This window comes from Myotis davidii, unplaced genomic scaffold (assembly GCF_000327345.1).
Source record: "Myotis davidii unplaced genomic scaffold, ASM32734v1 scaffold59, whole genome shotgun sequence".
Lineage (NCBI taxonomy): Eukaryota > Metazoa > Chordata > Mammalia > Chiroptera > Vespertilionidae > Myotis > Myotis davidii.
This window is the reverse complement of record NW_006293001.1, coordinates 6046042-6068715: the sequence shown is the minus strand read 5'-3', so window position 1 is coordinate 6068715 and position 22674 is coordinate 6046042. Positions and strand designations below refer to the sequence as shown.

The window sequence follows — 22674 nt, the reverse complement described above, 5'->3', positions numbered from 1 at the left end:
AAGTAAAGGGATAGGGCAAAGCAGGGAGAATATTTGATATTTAGATTCTGAGATCACATTCTAAGTTGTGAGTGGATAACCACTGAATAAAGATTGGTTGAGTAGGCAACCATTGAAAGAATAAGCAAATGGCTTAGTACTTCTTTAGTTACAATATTCATTATTAATAAAAATGAAAAAAGGTTGAAGGCCTATAACATGCTAGGCAGAAAAGAGGGAATATGAAAATATGATCATTTGGTGGAGTACACATGAGTGTATTCTGCCTTCTGATTCTACTAGAAAACACAATCTGAATCCTCTAAAAACTGACCATACATTACTCTCGGGGGTAGTGTGAATTATTGAATTGAATAAATCACGGGTAAGGTTTAAAATTAGAACTCACATGGCCTTGATTCCAACAAGAAGCACTACCTCTTGGTTATTTTTCCTTTGAACAGATATGTACCTTTCATATGTTATTGAATGAGTAATTGTATTATTAATAATTATTTGCCTGAACAAAGCCATTATTTATATAGTCTCTTCATAGGTCTAAGGAAAATAAATTGGTATTCATCTAGTCATAGCAAAGATATTGGACAATAAATAGAATAAGAAAAATTTTAGAAAAGTATAATGGTTTTGGCATTCACATTATAATTAATATTTATTATTAGCTAATAAATATATTATAAATTATAAATTAATATAATTAATGCTTATTATTAGCTAAATTCCATTATAAACTTATAAAATGACCTGCTAATTTGTTTTGTTTAGCCTGCAAGTCCTGGCCAACCTCTTTCTCCACTTCTTAAACGATGCACCTCAGTCCTGGAGGCTATAGTAAGAACTGTGCCAGGTCTCCTGCAAGCTGTCTTCCTAATAGCAAAAGTGAAATATTTGTCAGGTAAGGTATACATTAAAAGCTTAAAGGAACTTTATATTCTGATGTTGATTAAAAACAACATAAACAAACTAAGAATTTCACAAATATGGAGAGTTGTAACATAAAATGCACATTTTACATGTGCACAAAAAACTCAGTTTTATCCAAAATAAAATCGTGTAACTTGTGTTACTGTTTAATTCTTTTAAACTTACTATAATCTTTTGTGATTCAAGTGAATAGTTGGGAAAATACAGTTTTAATACTTTACAAAAGTCCATCACAGTGCTGGGGCCTCTCAATGATAATTTACAGACTCATCGGCATAACAAAATGTGTGATGTTTACCAGGTTTCAGGTCCTAATGGAATTTCTTAATTCCTGTTTAGTTTCTGTGACGGGTTACATACAGCAAAAAAAAAAAGGGGGGGGGAAAGGGGGGAACATCTGTAATATTCTCGACAATCAAGATTTTTTAAAAATAATAATTAATTAATAGATAGATACATAGGTAACCAAACAACCAACCTCCATTACTCCATTATAGCCTTAGCTTTTTAGGACACAAACATATGTACGATATATACATAAAAATAGACTATCATGTGGTGCCTATATATGTATCTTTGCTGGTTGAATACTATGCTAAGTAAATTAAGTTTATAAAGTCCTAATGGGCAGAAACCAACTTAATGGTATTCTCATAAACAGTTATATCTTATACATAATGGAAAGAATTAAGAGATTGACTTAACACATTTTTTGAATGACAGTTTTAACTGTTTAAAAAAAAGACCTAGATAATCTCAAAAGCTTGTTTCACCTCTAAAGTACCCTAGTTGTGAGAAGTGACCTTCTTCTGGTTGACTTCTTTTGAGCCACATGATATTTATTTTTTTATTGAATTTATTGGGGTGGCATTGGTTAATAAAATTATAGGTTTCAGGTATACAATTCTACAGTACATCACCTGTATATTGTATTGTGTATTTTCCACCCCAAGCAAGTCTCCTTCCATTACCATTTATCCCTGCTTTCCCTTCTCCTACCTCCCCTATCACATGATGTTTCTATTTTTTCTTCCCAATTACAATGGGTATCATCACATACTAGTTAATTAAACTGGAACTTTGAGTTCAGATTAATTTATTAAACATTTATTATTTATTTTGAAATTTGATATAAATAAGTCTCATTATTGTAATACTTAAATGCCAAAGTCTCTAGGAATAAGTCTCATATATTAACCCATTTTAAAAAGGAGCAGCCTGAAATCATTTAAAATGGTGCTGATGTTGTCAGAATTCAGATTTGTGTGTCTGATGCACAGATAAGCCAAACACTGAGACACTGATGCTCGGAGATAGAGAAAGGTTTATTGGCCAGAGTGAGAGGACAGGAGAGTAAGATCTCTCAAATCTGTCTTCCCCAAAAAGCAAAACTGGGGACCTTTTTTGCAGTGAGGGAGTAAGAGAGAGGGGAGCTTCAGGGAACCGAAGGAGAAGTCTGGTTCTTCAGTCCCCCTCTAATGTGACACCTTGTGTAACCAGACTTTTGGGCAGCAGCAGGTGGTCACAACTTTCTTAAAGGCATTCATTCCTTCTGCAGAACAGTCTCATAAATTCTCCTTGTGACCCTCGATTTATCTCCTGCTTGACAAAGAAACAATACATCGGCAACTTACAATTATATTGTGAGAACAAGGGGTGCTGGGCAGGCAGAGCAGTTGGGGTCTGACTACACTGGCATGTGTCTAAATAGCAGTATTCTTGCTAATTTGCCAACTGCACCAACTACCTGGATCTGGACCAAATTTTACAAGTTAAGGCCATAACCCTCCATCAGAATGCCCTGGTTTAGACCAAAAGAGCCCTCTGCAATTCAGGGCCCTCTGCACTTCTGACTAGCTGGGTCCAAATTTCAGGCTCCCTATTACCCTTCAGGTTTGAGAATTTACCAGAATGACGCATAGAACTCAGGGAAGCACTATACTTTGAATTACAATTTTATTATAACAAAGGGCATTAATTTGAACCAGCAAAAGGAAGAGATGCACAGGGTGAGGTCTGGGTGGGCCCCAAATGTGATGCTCCCATTGTCCCCTTCCTGTGGAGTTGGGACACATTAACTTTCTGCCACAGTGATGTCTGACAGTATCTGCAGTACATTAGCAGCCATGGAAGCTTGCTAAAGGTTCAGTCTCCATAGGGTTTCATTACATAGGTATGGATCAAATCATTGGCTGGCCTCGTGACTGAATTCAATCTCAGTTCCCCCTCTCCCAGTCAGGTTGATATCACAAGGTTCAAAGTCCCAACCCTCTAATCATATGGTGGGTCTTCCTGAGGTGGGCAGCCCCCATCCTGAGCCATACTGTTATCGTAAACTATCAGAGCCCACCACAGATAACAAAGACATTCCTGTTATTTGTGAAACTCCAAGATTTAGAGTCTCCCTCTCAGGAACCTTGGAAAAAGGCCAGCTATATTCTTTATTGTAGGGTATCCTGACAAAAACAGATCATCAGACAGTAAAAGCTTTCATTGTTCCTTCAAGAGAAATTGGACTACTCTTAGATAAGAATGTGATGTTGATGCGATCTTTGTTTATATGGTCTTTTCTTTTTCCCACAACAATGATGACCTATTTCTCTATTTTTAAATACTTCTGAAATAAGTGGCACTTTCTTCCCATTGCCCAAGATTCTTTACTCAGTTATTCATGCATTCCTCATTCAGTCACTGTTTTTGCAACTCCTGATTCTTTTCCATAGACTTTCTCCCCTTGGTAATAATGTCTTATTTCAAGTTACCTCCTTAACCCTCCTCCTTCCTAGAAGAACAGGGGAATGGTAATTCCCATACAAATTCATTTGCTTAAACTTCACATTTCCTTTTTGATCTGTTCTGAGTGTTGGATTGCATCACAATTATGCCAGTCACTGTTTTTGCAACTCCTGATTCTTTTCCATAGACTTTCTCCCCTTGGTAATAATGTCTTATTTCAAGTTACCTCCTTAACCCTCCTCCTTCCTAGAAGAACAGGGGAATGGTAATTCCCATACAAATTCATTTGCTTAAACTTCACATTTCCTTTTTGATCTGTTCCGAGTGTTGGATTGCATCACAATTATGTGATGCAATTGATGTGATTGCATCACAATTATGTGATGCATAATTGTCTGATGGTTAATGGACAAATTTCAACACTATATTTAATAAGTTTTGTGCTACCTCAGCCAAATTTTTGTCTATTAATTCTCTGTCTCTAAGAAAAAATGTTTTCTGTTTAAATGGATTCGTATCATATGGAGGAATTCTGGAGCCCTGGCTAAAGCCTTGTCTGTTGAGGTGTCAGGTAATGTCAGTTGCCCACTGCTAGTATAATAAACTAACTCAAAACTTAATGTCTTAAAACAACTATGTTAATATTTCTTTTTCTAATTTTGTGGATTGACTGGCCTCCACAGGATGCTTATTCAACTCCATGTGACATGAGCTGGGGCTGTATTTGTCTGGGAACTTACAGCGGTTCTCAACCTGTGGGTCGCGAACAATCTAAATACATCCTGCATGTCAGATATTTACATTACGATTCATAACAGTAGCAACATTACAGTTGTGAAGTAGCAACGAAAATAATTTTATGGTTGGGGGTCACCACAACATGAGGAACTGTATTAAAGGGTCGCGGCATTAGGAAGGTTGAGAACCACTGCTCTAGAGTATATCATGCCTTTTTGTAATTTTATGGACGGTGATAAAATTTCTAGATTTTTAAAACTTTTAGTCTAGAATGATAACTAGACTAAATCCTCTTTGTTATTATAGCATTCTACCTATTTAAATTTCTATGTTTTACAGAACTTATTTTAATGAAATTGTAAAATAAAAATTAACAAGGAAAATGAATAAAGGTACATGCATAGGTCTCTCAGTAACAGTGGTGCTTAACTCTGATTTTTTTCATACTTCCTCTGGTTTGCTCCTTATGACCAAGGTGTGGTCTTACAGATGTACAGTACTCTGATTTACATGTAAATTCTTTCATGTGGACCACAAAGAAGAGATTAAATCATGGCCCCTTGAACAGAGGACCTTAAACACTGGAACTATCCACAGATAGTTTTCTACTTTTCTCCCTCTTACTTCTAAGATCTCCAGTTTTTAATCATTTGAATTAAATGGTGTTTTGTGTCCCTCATTAGGTGACATTGAAGCAGCTTATAATAACCTGCAGCATTGCCTGGAACACAATTCTTCTTATGCAGATGCTTACCTCCTGATGGCTCAAGTTTATTTGTCTCAGGATAAATTTAAATTATGTTCTCAGTCTCTTGAACTTTGTCTGAGCTATAACTTTAAGGTAAGTATTCCAGACTCAAATGGATACATATCATATTCCTCATCAACCTCCTGGAATCTTTAGCAAATGTTTGCATATCAACTTTTTAAAAAATTTTAGCCTTTAATATTTTGCTAAGAAATGCATTTTTAAATTAAAAAGATTTTGGATTCATAAGCAGTAGGAGAAGAAATGGAGCAACTGTGTATAGTTAAAAAATTATAGGGACAGGGCAACAAAGACCTGGGGTCAGTGTCTGATGTTTCCACTTATCTCTCTGAACTTGTTTTCTTTTCTATACAACTCATAATAAATACCCTACAGCTATAGTGAATGTTAAATGCAATAATGAAAGTATTAAAAATAATTGTAAACTATAAATATTTTTATGTATTAGGATTTATTTTATTGCCCCTTTCCTTCTTGGACCTTGTTTTTTTTTGTTTTTTGTGTTTTTTTTAAAATATATTTTATTGATATTTTACAGAGAGGAAGGGAGAGGGATAGAGAGTTAGAAACATCAATTAGAGAGAAACATCAATCAGCTGCCTCCTGCACACCTCCTACTGGAGATGTGCCTGCAACCAAGGTACGTGCCCTTGACTGGAATCGAATCTGGGACCCTTCAGTCCACAGGCCGACACTCCATCCCCTGAGCCAAACTGGTTAAGGCTTTGACCTTGTTTAAAAAAAAAAATCCTCACCTGAGGATATGTTTTTACTTATTTTTAGAGAGAGAGAGAGTGAGTGAGAGAGCAACATCTATTGGTTGCCTTCCTTATGCTCATTTATAAGAGGTCGAACCGCAACCTAGGTTGTGCCCTGATGGGGAATCGAACCCACAGTCTTTTGGTGTACAGGGCCTTGGACCTGAATTTTTAATAACTTTTCTCTAGATTTATCATCAACGATGCTTAGTCATTTTGAAACTTAGTATGTGGTTTGAGGATATAAACACACTAGATTACTACCCAAGATACTCTGTGGTCCATATCATATCCCTCAGCGTTAGGGGAAATCCAGGTTCAGGTGCTTCCCGAGCCACCTGGAGTCATGGAGGACCTCCTCAGGTTTTCACTTGGGCCCACAGCTTCTTAGCCCTGTATGTGAGAACCCATTGATGGGCTGGAGAGTTAAAGGTCCAAGCAAGTTTTGCAGGTGATAGCACCTGCTTCCTACGATAGGAGTTCTCAAGACTGGTGGGGCTTTGGAACTCTACCCCAGTCATTGAAAATCTCTAAGACAGTGGTTCTCAACCTTCTGGCCCTTTAAATACAGTTCCTCATGTTGTGACCCAACCATAAAATTGTTTTCGTTGCTACTTCATAACTGTAATGTTGCTACTCTTATGAATCGTAATGTAAATATCTGATATGCAGGATGGTCTTAGGCGACCCCTGTGGAAGGGTCGTTCGACCGCCAAAGGGGTCGCGACTCACAGGTTGAGAACCGCTGCTCTAAGAGAAGAGATAAGAAGGAGTGTTCACACAGAGTTCATAGGTAACTAAGACTTAGAAACACAGCCTTACAGAGTAGTGTAGCTGTCCCAGGCATTAAATGGCTCTACTTCACCTCATTCTGGATTATCTTCTTTGACTCCTTCCTCACTCATTTTTGTCATTTTGTTTTTCTGTATACACTGTTGCTAGCTACAATAAAGACAGAAGCTTTGTTTCATGTTTCTGAGTAGTACCAAATGGTTAAGACCAGTGTTTGATTAACGTATACTAAAATGTTTAATCTTAAAAATAAAGAAAAGAGGGGAAAACTTTGTTTCTAGAAATATGACTTTATATTAGCACCAGAAGTCCCAGATAAAGAAACTCCTTTCCTGAAAACTCAAATTATTTTAGAATATATTTTCTAGCCTTAGTACTTTGTTGCATTTTCTCCTCTATCATAGTAGAAGCACTTAATTACCTGGTTTTTCATCCAGAGGGATGCTAGGCAGTGACAGGCTTCCTGAATTTGATTTAATATAATACTGGATCAGAAAGTTAATAAAAGGACAGAAATAGACCTTATGTATATAATCACAGGCTGTCCTCAAAGATCCTATCATTTTAATGTTTGATGGAATGTAAATTATGTGTTGATGTTGTAAGCACTCCAAGGAAGTATTTCTGAATATTATTTTTTCAGGTGAGAGAAAATCCTTTATATCATTTGATAAAAGCTCAGTCACAAAAGAAAATGGGAGAAATAGGAGAGGCCATTAAAACTCTACATATGGCAATGAGTTTACCAGGAGTGAGGAAAATTGAAGCTTCCTCAAAATCAAAATACAAGAACACTGAAGTTGATGCAAGCCATCGTTTATCAATATTTCTTGAGTTGGTAGAGGTTTACTGCTTAAATGGAGAACAGGTAGGTCAAGTTTTAATTCATTGACTCATATCTGAACTTTTTATTTAAAAAAATGATATATATATATGCATGTAATATATTTATGTTAGTAGGAAATGAAAAAGCTATCCTGACCAAGTAGTAAAATTTAGGAAATTTATTTCTCACTACTTTTCACCAAATCATGTACTTTTTGCAAGCCCCTGTAGTTAGACATAATTTGCACTTGGAAGACATTAAGTATCATTGTACTTAGATTGGCTACCATAGAATGTTACAACATAATATAACGTAATGTGAGTAACAATACAATGTAAAATGACATTATGAAATGTATTAAAATGTATAAGAGTATTATAATGTATGATTACCCCAGTTATAGTTATAATTCTGTGAATTCCTAAAGGCTTCACACATACATGTACACACAAGTACTACTGAAATAAAATGAAAGTACCAACCTGAAATTTTAATACTTGAGGAAACAAAAGAACCAGTGGATAAATAACAACTTTGATAAACTTATAGGACAGCCATAAAATCAAATGCTTTAAAAAATAATAATACAGATGGATGGATGGATGGATGGATGGATAGATGGATGGAAGATAGAAGGTATTTCTGAGAGAATTCAAGAAAATGAAGAACTTAATGTCATTGATACCTGTTTTTTGTATTGCAGCAGTTGCTAATTTATTTTTATATTTCCGTGGAAGTTAAGAAGGCTATCCTATATAATCCTATATAATAAAAGGCTAATATGCAAATTGTCCCCTCAACTGGGTGTTCAACTGGAAGTTTGACCAGGGGGCAGAGCCGGCCAGCCAACTGCCCGCAGCTCCTCCCCCTGGCTGGCCCCGCCCCCAATCGGCTGTTCCACCAACCACCTGCGGACCCTCTCCCTGGCCAGCCCAGCCCAATTGACCCTGATTGGGGCGGGCTGGCTGAACCCCACCCATGCATGAATTCGTGCACTGAGCCTCTAGTCTATATATAAAAGGCTAATATGCTAGGTGTTCGACTAGTAGCCTTGATGCACACTGACCACCAGGGGGCAGATGCTCAGCTCACAGACATGGAAACATGGAACAAACTGATGAATCTCAGAGGGGAGGGAGAAGTGGAGACGGGAAGAGATTAACCAAAGATCTTATATGCATACTAGAGGCCTGGTGCATGGATATGTGCACCGGTGGGGTCCCTCATCCTGGCCTGTGGGGATCGGGTCAAATCCCTGCACTGGACCTCTGACATCCCCCAAGGGGTCCTGGATTGTGAGAGGGCGCAGACCAGGCTGAGGGACCCCACCGGTACATGAATCCGTGCACCGAGCCTCTAGTGTCTAGATAATTGCCAAGTCTCAACTTCTCTTTCACTAGTAAATGAACATAAAATGCATTTAAATAAAAAGAACCAGTTGCCATGCATAAATAATTGATTCTAAGATGTGCTAGTTTTTTCACATCTTAACATTTCTGAAATCCGAATGTTCTATAATACTTAAAGTTGAAATGGATTTTAAATGACATTTGAGATGAATCTTAAATAACATTTTAGATTCATTGAAGTACAGATTTGGAAATGAAGTAATATGTTCACCTGAGGTATAAGAAAAATGATGTCCTGATATAGATAATAAAGGAGTCTGCTAGTTAATGAGGAGCCATTGGGTTCAGTGGGTGACCAGACTAGATCGCATTAGTGAGGTAATAATGAACATGGCTAACATTTAGGCTTTGGAGTCAGGCTGCCTGATCTTGAATTCTGGTCTATCATTTGTTAACTTCTTAACTCTCTAAATCTCAATTTCCTTACTGCAGGGAAGGAGTAATAATAGTAACTACCTTACTGGTTGTTTGTGAGAATTAGATAGGTTAATACAATGCTGGGTGCAAAGTAAATGCTTATCTATAATAATAAAAGTTTAATATGCTAATTATTCCGGACAGCCAAACAACCTTCTGGATGCCATTCCAGACGTCCTTCTGAATGAAGCTGCTGCAGCGGGGGCCGAAGCAGAGGTGGTTAGGGGCGATTGGACAGGCAGGCGAGCCGTTAGGGGTGATCAGGCAGTCAGGCAAACAGTTAGGGGCAATCAGGCAGGCAAGTGAGTGGTTAGGGGCAGGCAGGCAGAGTGGTTAGGGGTGATCAGGCAGGCAGGTGAGTAGTTAGGATCCAGTGGTCCTGGATTGCAAGAGGGATGTCTGACTGCCTGTTTAGGCCCTATCTTGGGATCAGGCCTAAATAGGCAGTTGGACATCCCCTGAGGGGTCCCGGATTGTGGGAGAGTACAGGCCAGGCTGAAGGCCCCCACCCCTTCCCCTGTGCACAAATTTTGTGCACCGGGCCTCTAGTTAAATTATAGTAGTGGTGTCTCTTGTGTAGCAACTGCTGTTGTCTCAGTTATGTAAACACTTGTCAGCTAACCAGTGTTTATAGTGTTACCTGAATTTGGTTTCTGCATTTAGTTTTAAATTTTTGTGCTTTTTAAAAATCCATCAGTATTTCATGAATATCCTAATTGTGCTAGCATTTTTTGTTCATTGTTTTCATAGAAAATCCTCATTTCTAGTATAATTTGTTGAATATTTTGAATGTTATTTTTATTTTGTCATTACAGCATGAGGCAGCAAAAGTGTTACAAGATGCTACCCATGAATTTTCTGGGACATATGAAGAATTACGTGTTACCATTGCTAATGCAGACCTAGCTCTGGCCCAAGGAGATGTTGAACGGGCTTTAAGCATGCTTCAGAATGTTACATCCGAACAGCCTTATTTCATAGAGGTCAAAGAAAAAATGGCAGATATATACCTGAAGCATAGAAAAGAGAAAATGTTATATATCACTTGCTATAGGTAAATGGTTATTTTAATGCATTTACCTCCTAAAATTAATTCCCAAACTTGTTTTACTTCTCTTTTAAGTGTGTGTGCATGTGTGTAGATACTTTATAGATCCTTGCCTTCATGTTCTCACTTCCTTCTCCTACCATCAACCACAGTCACTCTAGCCAAGCTACTCTCTCAAAAACATACAGCATAATACTTACGATTACTTCAACCTGTGGCTCATTCTGGTTTCTCAGTTCTCCTCCCTCATCAGATGTTACTTTTAGACATCTTTCTGTTGGGGGAAGGGAATGAACAACAGTTATATGTATTAATTATTTAAGACAATTATGTAATGTAACATCAATTCAGGGGCTAGATGGTCATGTTTAATTCCTTAATATAATAGACTAGAGAGCCGATGCATGAAATTCATGCCAGAGGCTCAGCCCTCGCAGCCGAGGCGGCTTGCCTTGGCCCTCGCAGCCCCAGCTTCGTCCAGAAGGTCATTTGGCTGTCCAATCTAATTAGCATATTATGCTTTTATTATTATAGATACAGAAAAAGAATTATGGCTTAGTTTATACTACACTAAGGTATGGATTACAAATGTTCCTTGGTGAAAGGACAGGGACTTTAAAAGTTATATTGTGGCCCTGGCTCAGGTTGTTGAATGTCATCCCATGCGCCAAAAGATGACAGGTTTGATTCCCGGTCAGAGCACATACTCAGGTTTTGGGTTCAATTCCCTAGTCGGGGCAGGTGTGGGAGGCAAACAATCAATGTTTCTCTCTCACATTGATGTCTCTCTCTCTCTCCCTTCCTCTCTCTCTCAAATCGATAAAAATAAATTAATTAAAAGTTATATTCTGATGCCCTTAGGAGTTATTGGGATACACAACACATACACATGGACATATACACACTCTTTTTTATTGTCTCTTTAGATCCTTTTATTTTTTTAAATTAAATCTTTATTGTTGAAAGTATTGACATGTCCCCCTCGCTCCCCCATTGATCCTTTCTAGCCTGCCCCCATTCCTCCTCCCATGCTTAGATTCTTTGTAGGTGCTGTGTGATTCAAAGAAAGGGAGCAGTACCCCAATATAGATAGATGAACTAAAGTTTCTACATCACATTTCCTAAAGATGAGCACTAACTATCATCTCTAATGGTGAAAGTATTTCCAAATAGAATTGATTTGTTTGAATGCAGTATAATATAACAGTTAAAAGCAGAGGTTTCTGTTTCAGGCAGATCTGACACATTAGGTATAGACAAATTCAGCATCATCTATAAAATCAAAATAATAATTCTCTTTCTCATAAGAGTTTTTGACCAATTACTAGTAAATGAGATACTATATGTTAAAGTCTTAATATCACATTCTTATTTGAGTAACTGGTATTTTGACTTTTACTAGTTAAATTTTGCAGGTAAAAAATAAACAGGAAATACTGAAGTAGAAGACTGGATATTTTTTAAAGTAACTCATTTGAGCACATGATTAATGCCATGAATACCAGAGCTCAAGATACCTAGGAGAATAAGTGGTGTGTCTCCCCTCCCCCCCTCCGGGTTCCATCCTTTTTGGTACCTTTACTTCCATGTCATTTCAAAATTAAACATAACAAAATATATTTCTGGATACAATTTATCCACCTGTACTCTTGTTTCCTGCATTTCAGAAAATGCAAAGACTTAATTAAAAAAATGATTGCCCTAGCATAAACAGCCTGGTTATGGTATGGTGGTTTTGTTTTTTGTTTGTGTTTTTCACAGTGTTACACTGTTGGATATGTAGAAAGTACTCTGAAGGTTATTGGGTAATTGAAATAAATGTGCTTACCTTTTAGAAGAAGATTTTTGTATTCAATATACTAAATAGTGTTGGTCTGATTTCCAGAGAAATTGCTGAAATAATGCCTAGCCCTCATTCTTTCCTTCTCCTTGGAGATGCATACATGAATATTCAAGAGGTAAATTTCTGATGCTACTGAACTTAGACTTTTAAAAAATCTTTGTGATTAGTATAGCATCCCAAATTAAAAGGAATTTGGTTTTCTAAATAATGTTTACTTAATATTCAAGATTCAGTCATCACAATGAAAGGAGACAACCATTATAATAAAAGCATGCTTTTCTTTTCAAATTGCGATCCAATAATTCGACACTATCATTATTTAAAATAGAGATGGTATCAGAAGCAAGAGGCTCCTTTAAACAAAAGAATAAAGAGAACTATTAGCTATGTGGTGTTTTCTTCAAAGGGAAGCAGTCCTCTGACTCTATCTGGCTTTTGTGATGACTGCCAGAAATGAAAAGTCAAGAACTTTTCTCTTCTCAGATTATTATTTATGAAGGCAAGAGACAATTAACATGGATGGGAATATACTGATAAGTTATACCTATACTGGTGACTGTCACCTTTCTGAAATTATTAAGGTTTCTAGACTTAAATACATGCTTTATTAATCTTATTAAATATTCCAAATGAAAAACATAATTATATAAATGTTGCCATTAGTGGAATCCAGCCAAGCTCTTTATCTATTGCCTATTTTTTGTGTCTGTCAACATTAGCCTGAAGAAGCCATAGTAGCATATGAACAAGCATTAAATCAGAACCCAAAAGATGGAACACTGGCAAGCAAAGTTGGGAAGGCACTTGTGAAAACTCATAACTATTCAAAGGCAAGTATACTTTATAGTTTAAAATATATTTATTGGGTCAAATTTTTCAAAGTCTGCTCTATGATAGGCCTTCAGCAAACACCGTTTGTATCTTGATGGTTGTAAAACTCGAAATTTGTGTCCACGAGCTGGAATTTGTGCGAAAGGCTTTCTCTTGTCTCAAATTCTTGTTCACTGCATTTTGCAAAGACTGTTTGGACTAAAGTTTACTTCAGGCCTCATCTTACACCTAAATTCTTAATCACTAAACCAGTTGCTATTAACATCTCTTTCATTATATGTCAAAGCATAATAGATGTCCTTTCTCTGGAATGAATTTTGGTAAGCTATGTGCTTTGAGGGGTGGGTTTGGTTTTTGTTAGTTTGTTTGCCTCTTAGAGAAAATGGATATTCTTTAGTTGTATTTTTGCTCTATTCCTGGTAACTGTTGAACATTTATATAACAGCTAGCAAAGTATTTGCATTTGATAAAGTTCACTGGCTTCTGGAATGAAACCATTATTTTTTTTTTTTTTCACCAAGCACTCTGTTAATAAGCTACTTATACAAGAAATGCTAGTTGCCTTCTGTGATGTTTGATTCTCTGAGGAAAATGGCATAGTTAACTGGTAGTGCAGATACATGCCTAAGCTTCTCCTTGGTTGTTTTCAGTTATGTGTATGTTTTAAATCTGTGTGTAAGTTACCTATGCTTGAATGCCATTCTCATTGCCTCTTTCTTCCTAACCAAAATGGATTTTGTTTAGGCAATCACTTACTATGAAGCTGCACTGAAAAATGGACAAAATTATCTTTGCTATGACCTGGCAGAGTTTTTATTAAAATTGAAATGGTATGACAAAGCAGAAAAAGTCCTTCAACATGCTCTAGCTCATGAACTTGGTATGAAAATATTCCTGATTTGAAAAAAAGTACACCGATATACCTTATCTTTTTTGTTTTTGTATTATATAAATGTGTATTTGTATTCCCAGTATTTTATATGTGAAGTTGTTTATTTCATTGATCTGAATATCACTATTAAAATAAGACATTTGAAAAATCTATAACAGATTTATGAAACAGTTAATTGTGTTACAGAAAGATACTTCCCAAAATGATGTAAAGGAAAGTTCTTTTAAATTGCATCTATGTCTGTTGTTTAAACAAATAAACATTTTTATTATAAGTTTTTAAAAAATGTATTTTGATTTCAGAGAGGAAGAGAGAAAGAGAGAGAAACAGAAACATCAATAATGTAACATTAAAGAAATAATTTAAATAAACCACTTTAAACAGACTAGCACAGACCATGTACTTCTTAAATGGTGGAAGAAACATATTTCTGTTAATTATTTAGGGTTCTTTTACTACTCTTAGATCACAAAGTAATAATACTAAATATTTAAATCGCACTTAACCACATGCCACACTTTATTTTAATTGCTTTGTATATGGTAACTTACTTTGTACTTATTAACTTTAAATATTATACGAAAACCCTATGAAATAGGTACTATTATTTCCCCTCTTTTACACATGGAAGGGAGGCACAGAATAGTTAAGTACTTGTTCAAGGTTATATAGCTAATAAATGATGAAGCCTAAATTTGAAACCAGACTGGTTGGCATCACAATTGGTGTTCTTACTGGTTACGATTCATAGCCTATCAAATAATCTATTATTTTAAAAAACAGCACTTCATTACATGCAGCAGATATTCTATCTTATCTTTTAACTAGAGGCCTGGTGCATGAAATTCATGCACAGAGGGGTGTCCCTCAGCCCAGCCTGCACCCTCTCACAATCCGGGACTGCTGGCTCCTAACCACTCCCCTGCCTGCCTGCCTGATTGCCCCTAACCACTTCTGCCTGCCAGCCTGATTGCCCCCTAACTGCTCCCCTGCCAGCCTGATTGATGCCTAATGCTCCCCTGCCAGCCTGGTCACCCCCAACTGCCCTCTCCTGCTAGCCTGGTTGCCCCAACTGCTCTCCCCTGCCGACCATCTGTGGCAGCCATTTTGTGATGATGTGGGGGCGTCACGTGAGGGTGCGAGGGCCACCTAGGCTTTTATTAGTATAGATGACTTCAATAAGCAGAAATTTTATATATTTAAGAACAAAAATTGAAATTATTAACTAAGTTATTACATTGTTATTTCTAAATATATGTCTTAAGAAAAACCTCCAGTTTTTACCCAGTTCTTTATTTTTTTCTTCCAAGCTATTTGTATCTTTAAAAAAACAAAACAAAAACCAAGCATGGCCATTCCTCAGTTAACTGACTGAAAAATTTTTAACTTTATTCACTATTTTTCAAAACCATTCTTTCCAAAGACCATTTTTTAAACTGGTTGAAAAATGTAAGCATTTGTTTAAAATTAATATTTCCCCCCAATGTATTCACTTCTTTCATAGTAAATGAATTGTCTGCTCTCATGGAAGATGGACGTTTGCAAGTTCTTCTAGCAAAAGTTTACAGTAAAATGGAAAGACCTGGTGATGCAATCACTTCATTACAACAGGTAAATGCATTTGTTAGTGAGGGTGGTTGTAGGTGGAGGATGGATGTAGAAGGAAATATGCCACATGTAAGAGTAAACCAATCTCTTTTGACCCATCATTCACAGAAAATAAGTCAAACTGGAAATGATTGAATGCCTGTGGATTATACAGTTTAAATATATTATTGCTAATTATTATAACAAATAGGGAAGTTGATTTTTTAATTCTGTTTTACAGCTGAGGAAGTTTGGTTTATAGCTTTTGTGAAGTCATATGATAGGTGGGATTTGACATGAATTTTTTTTCTTCCTTTATTTATATCTTCTTTAATTTATTTTATTATTTTGTTGTTTACACTGTAGAGGTTTTGCACATTTTTCCTTTGAACTATTCCCTAAGTAGCTGATATTTTTAATGATTTTTCCATTTCTAGTTTGCTAACAATTTTTTATAAATTAAATTTTATCATAAATCACTTTCTACATCTATCAGGATACTCATGTGACTTTTCTCCTATTTTTTTTCTGTAAATGTGATATATAAAATTGATTTTCAGATGTTAAATCACCGTAATAGCCCTAAAATATGTCATTTTTTGTAGTTTTTTTAAAACAATAACTGGAATTTAAAGATATTAGCTAGTATTTTGTTCAAGATTTGTATATCTATGTTCATGAAAGATATTGATCTATAGACTGATGCTATTTTTTTTAACATTTGGAACAATTTGATATTAAAACCATTGGGACTTCAAGGCTTCTTGATGGAAGATTTTTATTAATGGATTCAACATCTATAATGGATCTTAGAGTGATCATTTTAAAATTTCACTTATGTTGGTTTAGATGGCTATTTTTAAGCAATTTTTTATTTCATTAAATTGTCAAATTAATTGACATATTTGTTCATTATATCTTAACCGTTGAAAATCTGGAAATACTGTAGAAATATCTTCTTTTATAGTCCTGATATTGGACATTTTCCTTCTGTTATTAATGATCAGTTATGCCAGGGGCTTATTATAATAATATTAGAGGCTCGGTGCACGACATTTGTGCACTGGGGGAGAGGTGTCCCTCTGCCCAGCCTGCACCCTCTTCAATCTGGGACCCCTTGGGGGATGTCCAACTGCTGGACTGGCAGTTGGACATCCCTCTCACAATCCGGGACTGCTGGTTCCCAACTGCTCACCTGCCTGATTGCCCCTACCGCTTCTGCCTGCTAGCCTGATCACCCCCTAACCACTCCCCTGCCAGCCTGATTGACGCCTGTCTGCTCCCCTGCCAGCCCAGTTGCCCCCAACTGCCCTCCCCTGCAGCCATTTTGTGGCTGTAGGCACCACCGTCTTTGAGGACGGGGCAGTCAATTAGCATATTCCCTCTTATTGGCTGTGGGTGCTGCCATCTTTGTGACAGCATGAGGGTCAATTAGCATATTCCCTCTTTATTAGATAGGATTCTCAGAGAACCAACTTTTTCCTTTTCTGGCTTGATGAAATGTTTGCTTTTTTACCTCACTAAATAGTTTTCTCTACTATCTTTGGGTATGATGCACTAATCTTTTTCTAGACTAATGAAATACTCCATTAGGTAGTAACATAGGCTGGGTTAGCTTTTGTTCTTTTCTTATTTATTTAAGGTAATAAATTTATCTCTAAGCATTGCTTTAGATACACCCCACAAGTTTATTATTATTCAGTTTATAATATTTCCTTACTTCTACTTTGATCACTTCTTTGACCCATGGGTTATTTATAAGTATAGTGTTTATCCAGGGATCTCACTTCTAGGAACATATCCTAAGAAGACTGAAACACTAATAAAAAAGAATATATGCACCCATGTGCTCATAGCAGCATTATTTACAATAACTAAGATGTGGGAAGAGCCCAAGTGCCCATCAGTAAATGTGTGGATAAAAAAAGCTGTGGTACATTTACACAATGGAATAGTATGCAGTAGTAAAAAAACAGGATCTCTTACTCTTTGAGAAAACATGGAAGGACCTGGAGAATATTATGCTAAGCAAAACAAGCCAGTCAGAGAAAGACAAACCTCACATGATTTTACTTATATGTGGAATCCAATGAACAAAATAAACTGATGAATAAAATAGATCCAGAGACATGGAAGCATGCAACCGACTGAAGATTCTAAGAGGAAAAGGGGGTTGGGTGGGTGGAAAGAGGTTAACCAAGGATCTTATATGCATACTAGAGGCCCAGTGCATGACATTTGTGCACTTGGGAAGTGGGGGATACCTCAGCCTGGCCTGCCACCTTTCACAGTCCAGGAGCCCTCAGGGGATGTCCAACTGACAGCTTAGGCCCACTCCCCGGTGTTAAGCGTCTGCTCCTGTGTTAAGCGTCTGCCCCCTGGTGGTCAGTGCATGTCATAGTGACTGGTCATTCCACCATTCAATTGATTTGCATATTACCCTTTTATTATAAAGGATATACATAATCCATGGACACAGACAATAGTGAGGTGGAGGGCTGAGGAGGGGATAGGAATGAGAAGGAGGGGATCAATGGGGGAGGGGTGAAGGGAACATCTGTAATACTTCCAACCATAAAGATAAATTTTAAAAAATTTAAAGTGATAACTATTGCATATGGAAATAACATAGTAAGCACTTAATATATGGCAGTTATTTTTCACAGCATATAGTTATAAATATGGTTTGAAGTAAAATCTGTTTATGTATAAAAAATAAAAATAATAGTGCTCAATTTTCAGGCAGTTCCATTTTTTGTTGTTATCTTTTTATAATTATTTCTAGTTTAATTTCGCTGTGGTCAGACACGGTTTGAATGATTCAGCCCTTTGACATTTGTTAAAGCTTGCTTTATGCCCTACATTGTAATCAATTTTGGTACAGTTTCCATGTGGATCTTAAATAATGTTGTTGACTGGGTCATTTGTTCATTGATTTGCCCCACATCTTTGCTGAGCTTGAAGTAGAACATAGAGCATCTCACTATTTTTGCTTTTTAGAATACCACTCGTTTGACCTCATTTTCATGTACCCAGAAGAGTTTTGCATTCTGTGCAACTTATTTATCAAATGTTTTGGTTTTGAGCTTTAGCTAACAGAAGTTCTAATTCTTTAATTGCAGGAAAATTCTAGGGGAAATCACTTTTTAGCAAATTATCTTCTCTGTGAAAAACATCTAAGTAAATCAGAAATAAAGAATCTATATGCCATAAAACACTTAACAATTTTATAATTTTATAAAATTTTAATTGATAAGTACAGACTTATATTTTGTTATGCTTCTTTCACTTAATATTCATTTCTGTGGATTTTACCAGCATGTCTTTGTAGCTACAACTCCATCATATAAAAGTAAAATTTCATGAAAGTCTTAACCTTCACCAAATGCTGTATCTAATAATATTCTCAAATCCTTTCTCTTTCATTTCCAGAAAGATGCTTATTATAATGTCCTAAGTTAATGTTAGGACCTGTGATTCCAAAACATACTCAGCTTTAGACCAGCTTCATTAAACACCAGTTGTCAACCAGCATTTTGACAGGGGTCTCCAAAAGGGCTCCCTGTGTGTAGCATAATGTGTGGCAGATGGTGAACATTCACTGTTTGTTACATGAACACATGAATGCATTAGTGAATGATTAGCTCAAAGTTAAATTTTATTGTGCAGGCTTAAAGCACAGGAGTTCTCTGTCACTTATTAAAGGAAGGTCTCAGTGTGTCAGGAAACAGATCTGTGGGTGGAAAGGCTAATGTTCTTCTAATTTAGCAACCTTCTCTACATTCTTATCCTGAGGAAGACCCCAGCCTTCCTTCTGGTTGTTTGTGAACAGTGTAGGACCATATGTATGTATACACCAAAAATTGATTAGCCATTTTCCATTCTTAGACATTGGGCTATTTCAGAGATTTTTTTGTTTTACTTTTGCTGTTTCTTCGTTTTTACAACAAATAACAGAATGCTTTTTTTTTTTCTTTATAACAAATAACATGTTTTAAGTCATTTCCTCAATACCTTTCAAAGAGTGGAACATTTTTTCCAAAAGTTGGTTTTATGGTTGTATTGTTCCCTAGTGAGCTTCCTGCACATATCCTTATAACAGTGGGAAAGACTCAGTAATTTTTAGTACTTCAGTTGAAAAGTATAGGCATGCTGGCTCATTTGTGAACAAGTGCATGTTTAAGACCTCAACTAAGATATTTTCTTTGGGTCAGGATTTGTTAGCTCAAGGGCCAATAATGCTTTAATAAATCTTCTGTAAAGTTTATTGTGTGTTCATATTGAGAATTTGTTAGTTTCTACTTCTTTTTTTAAAAAAATCCTTTTTATCCTTATTTTTTCCTAGGCTCGAGAATTACAAGCTCGGGTACTAAAACGTGTTCAGATGGAACAACCAGATGCAGTTCCTGCACAGAAACATTTAGCAGCTGAAATTTGTGCAGAGATTGCAAAACATTCTGTTGCTCAGCGAGATTATGAAAAAGCAATTAAGTTTTATAGAGAAGCGCTTGTTCATTGTGAAACAGATAATAAGGTCAGAACCTTCATGAAAGTTTAAGCACCTTTTATTCCAGATGTCATCTAATTTCTCCAAATGTAAAATTCGTATCAGTTTATTAAAAAAAATTTTAAAAAAATATAACAAAAATACAAGTTAAAAATTAATACTGTGTCTAGAAATCCTTCAAAATAGTTATGCCTTTAATAATATTAGAATCTAAAAATTATGATGGAATAAGTGACAAAGTAAACCTGTAAGCTCTCTGATGTTCAATATTCATTTGTGTTTTAGTAATTACTTTAAAACAATTTCTCAGTCTCAAATAAATATCTGGCTCTAGATGACTCAATTCAGCTTACTACACAGCCCTTGTACACCTCTTTTTAAATTACTGGATATGCAGAAATGACTAGATTGAATCTCTTAACTCAAATGGCACAGTTTGGGAGTAAATGTAAAGGTAATTTTGATGTAGAAATCATATACTGTATAAACTGAATGTGTAATTTCTCAGGTGTTGATAGATGATTAAAATTTTTTTCTTAGAAATCTCTAAAAATAGCTAAATACTTAAATAAGTGATGTATAACAAAAGGCAATCGTATTCTAGAATATAAAGTTTAGGATTGAGCATTTTGAAGTTAATACAATTCTTTCAGATATAAGGCAAAAATAATCGTTTTTAAGGCATTACCAAATAGGCACATGGTTCCGTGATGGCTGAAGAAGCTATAATTCTAGTATCAGTATAAAGCATACCTTGGGAATTGTCTGTTTCAGGCTTTTTATTTTACAAATGAGAAAACAGGTTCTGAGAGGTAAGAGAGACTTGGCCCCATCATGGGAAATCTTGGACCAGAATCTAATTTCCCGATTTAAGCCAGTATTCTTTTCACAATGTTTTGTGTCTCTCTACTTTTCAAGTGAGTTACCACCCATTTTTCCTTTTTTTCCCCCCTCAGGTATAAGAGAAAAGAAAGATGAGCGTGCCTATAGTTTTCCTATCTATCATGCTTGGCATTTTTATTCCGATAACTTTGATCAGCTAAAGGTTAATCTGTGTGCAGACAGTTTCCTCAGGCACTGTTTCTTCCAGTCTCTCACTGATCGTGCCCTGATTGTCCATAGATAATATTGGAGCTGGCACGATTATACCTGGCACACGATGATCCTGAGGCCTGCCTGCGGCACTGTGCCCTACTTCTCCAGAGTGACCAGGACAATGAGGCTGCCACCATGGTTAGTCCCAGAGTCTTCAGTTCTGTAAAGGCGGCTGTTTTAGGATCCACGGGGGAGTGTCACCCTTTACCCATAAAACTAATGCTAAATGAGAGGTCTGCCTCGTGTGGGCTTTTGGAAGAAATAACATTTTTAACATTTTACCAAAGAAGACTAAGATTCTTTTTTTATTTTATAAGAACGGTAAACCTGTTTTTCTAAATAAGGCCTGATTTGCTGTCTTGGGCCTAGTTAAATTTTCTTTATGCGTAAGAGTATGTGTGATCAGTCATGCGGTAAAGTCATAATTTGCTAAAGACTGACTTTTAAGTACTCAGACATGCTGGACTAATTTATAAGTTGCAGTGGGACTTTTGGAGTTACAGAAAAAACTTCCTTTATTATTTTAAGATGGTGAGTTTTAAACAGAACTTTTTTTTGTTTTCATTTTTACTGGGGCTGAGGTATTTGTTAGCTTTTCAAACAGCTATATAGAGGACAGTTTGTGAGGTTTATTCAAGGTTACTACAAATGTAAGAAGTCTCCCTTTAAAACATATAAGGAAATCTCAATAGGTCTTGCTTATTTGAAATTCCTTTGAAATAATTAAGAATTTAAGTGTTGCTGTTTTTTTGATCTTGTCATTTTAACAAGCCCAATGAGGCATCTTTCTATGATGGCACATAGAGTGTGCAATTTCCTAAAATTTCTGCTTTTAAAATAACCACTTGAAACATTTTTCTGCTAAAATTCAGTTTGCGAACAGAGAATTCTGTTCACATCCTGATAACCTTCTGTTACACTGATCTCGGGGCTAATCTGTGTCAGGGGCTCCTTTTCTGTAAAACTTCCCTCCTGTTTTCCAATGTGTCCTCCTAGTGCTAAGTCTTGATGGGAGGAATATGCTTTGTAAAATATATGGCAATATTTTTAGATCCAACTTTTACTTTTATAGATGATGGCAGATCTCATGTTCAGGAAGCAGGACTATGAACAAGCAGTGTTTCATTTACAACAGCTTTTAGAACGCAAGCCAGGTAAATATTCACTGATTGTATTGGCTAATGCACTCAACTCCTTTTCTCCTCTTGGCTGTTATGCCATTTCTGCCTTGGGTTCCAGACTCTGTTTTATCCCTTTCTCCTTTTCTGAATGACCACTTAAGATAGTGCACATAATATTTTCATTCTTTCTGTTTTAAGCTGTTCCCATCCTATCGAATAAAGAGGTAATTGACCATCACTCCAATACACAAGATGGCCGCCCCCATATGGACACAAGGCCTGCAGGGGGGAGGGCGGGACCCAGGCCTGCAGGGGAGGGCAGTTGGGGGGACCCAGGACTGCAAGGGAGGGCAGTTGGGAGGGGGGACCAGGCCTGCAGGG

At 36.4% G+C, this 22674-nt stretch overlaps 1 protein-coding gene across 1 annotated transcript in view; it reads left to right on the top strand.

The window, feature by feature from the left end:
• Positions 1-22674, top strand: part of TTC21B (tetratricopeptide repeat domain 21B) — a 64303-nt gene that overhangs the window by 22725 nt on the left and 18904 nt on the right. Inside the window, exons 12-22 of the mRNA XM_006766562.2 lie at positions 766-895; positions 5082-5239; positions 7361-7585; positions 10185-10423; positions 12303-12375; positions 12980-13090; positions 13836-13971; positions 15488-15594; positions 19916-20104; positions 21200-21310; positions 22245-22326. Coding sequence (XP_006766625.1) covers positions 766-895; positions 5082-5239; positions 7361-7585; positions 10185-10423; positions 12303-12375; positions 12980-13090; positions 13836-13971; positions 15488-15594; positions 19916-20104; positions 21200-21310; positions 22245-22326 — 1561 coding nt within the window. The remainder of the gene's footprint in view (positions 1-765; positions 896-5081; positions 5240-7360; positions 7586-10184; positions 10424-12302; positions 12376-12979; positions 13091-13835; positions 13972-15487; positions 15595-19915; positions 20105-21199; positions 21311-22244; positions 22327-22674) is intronic.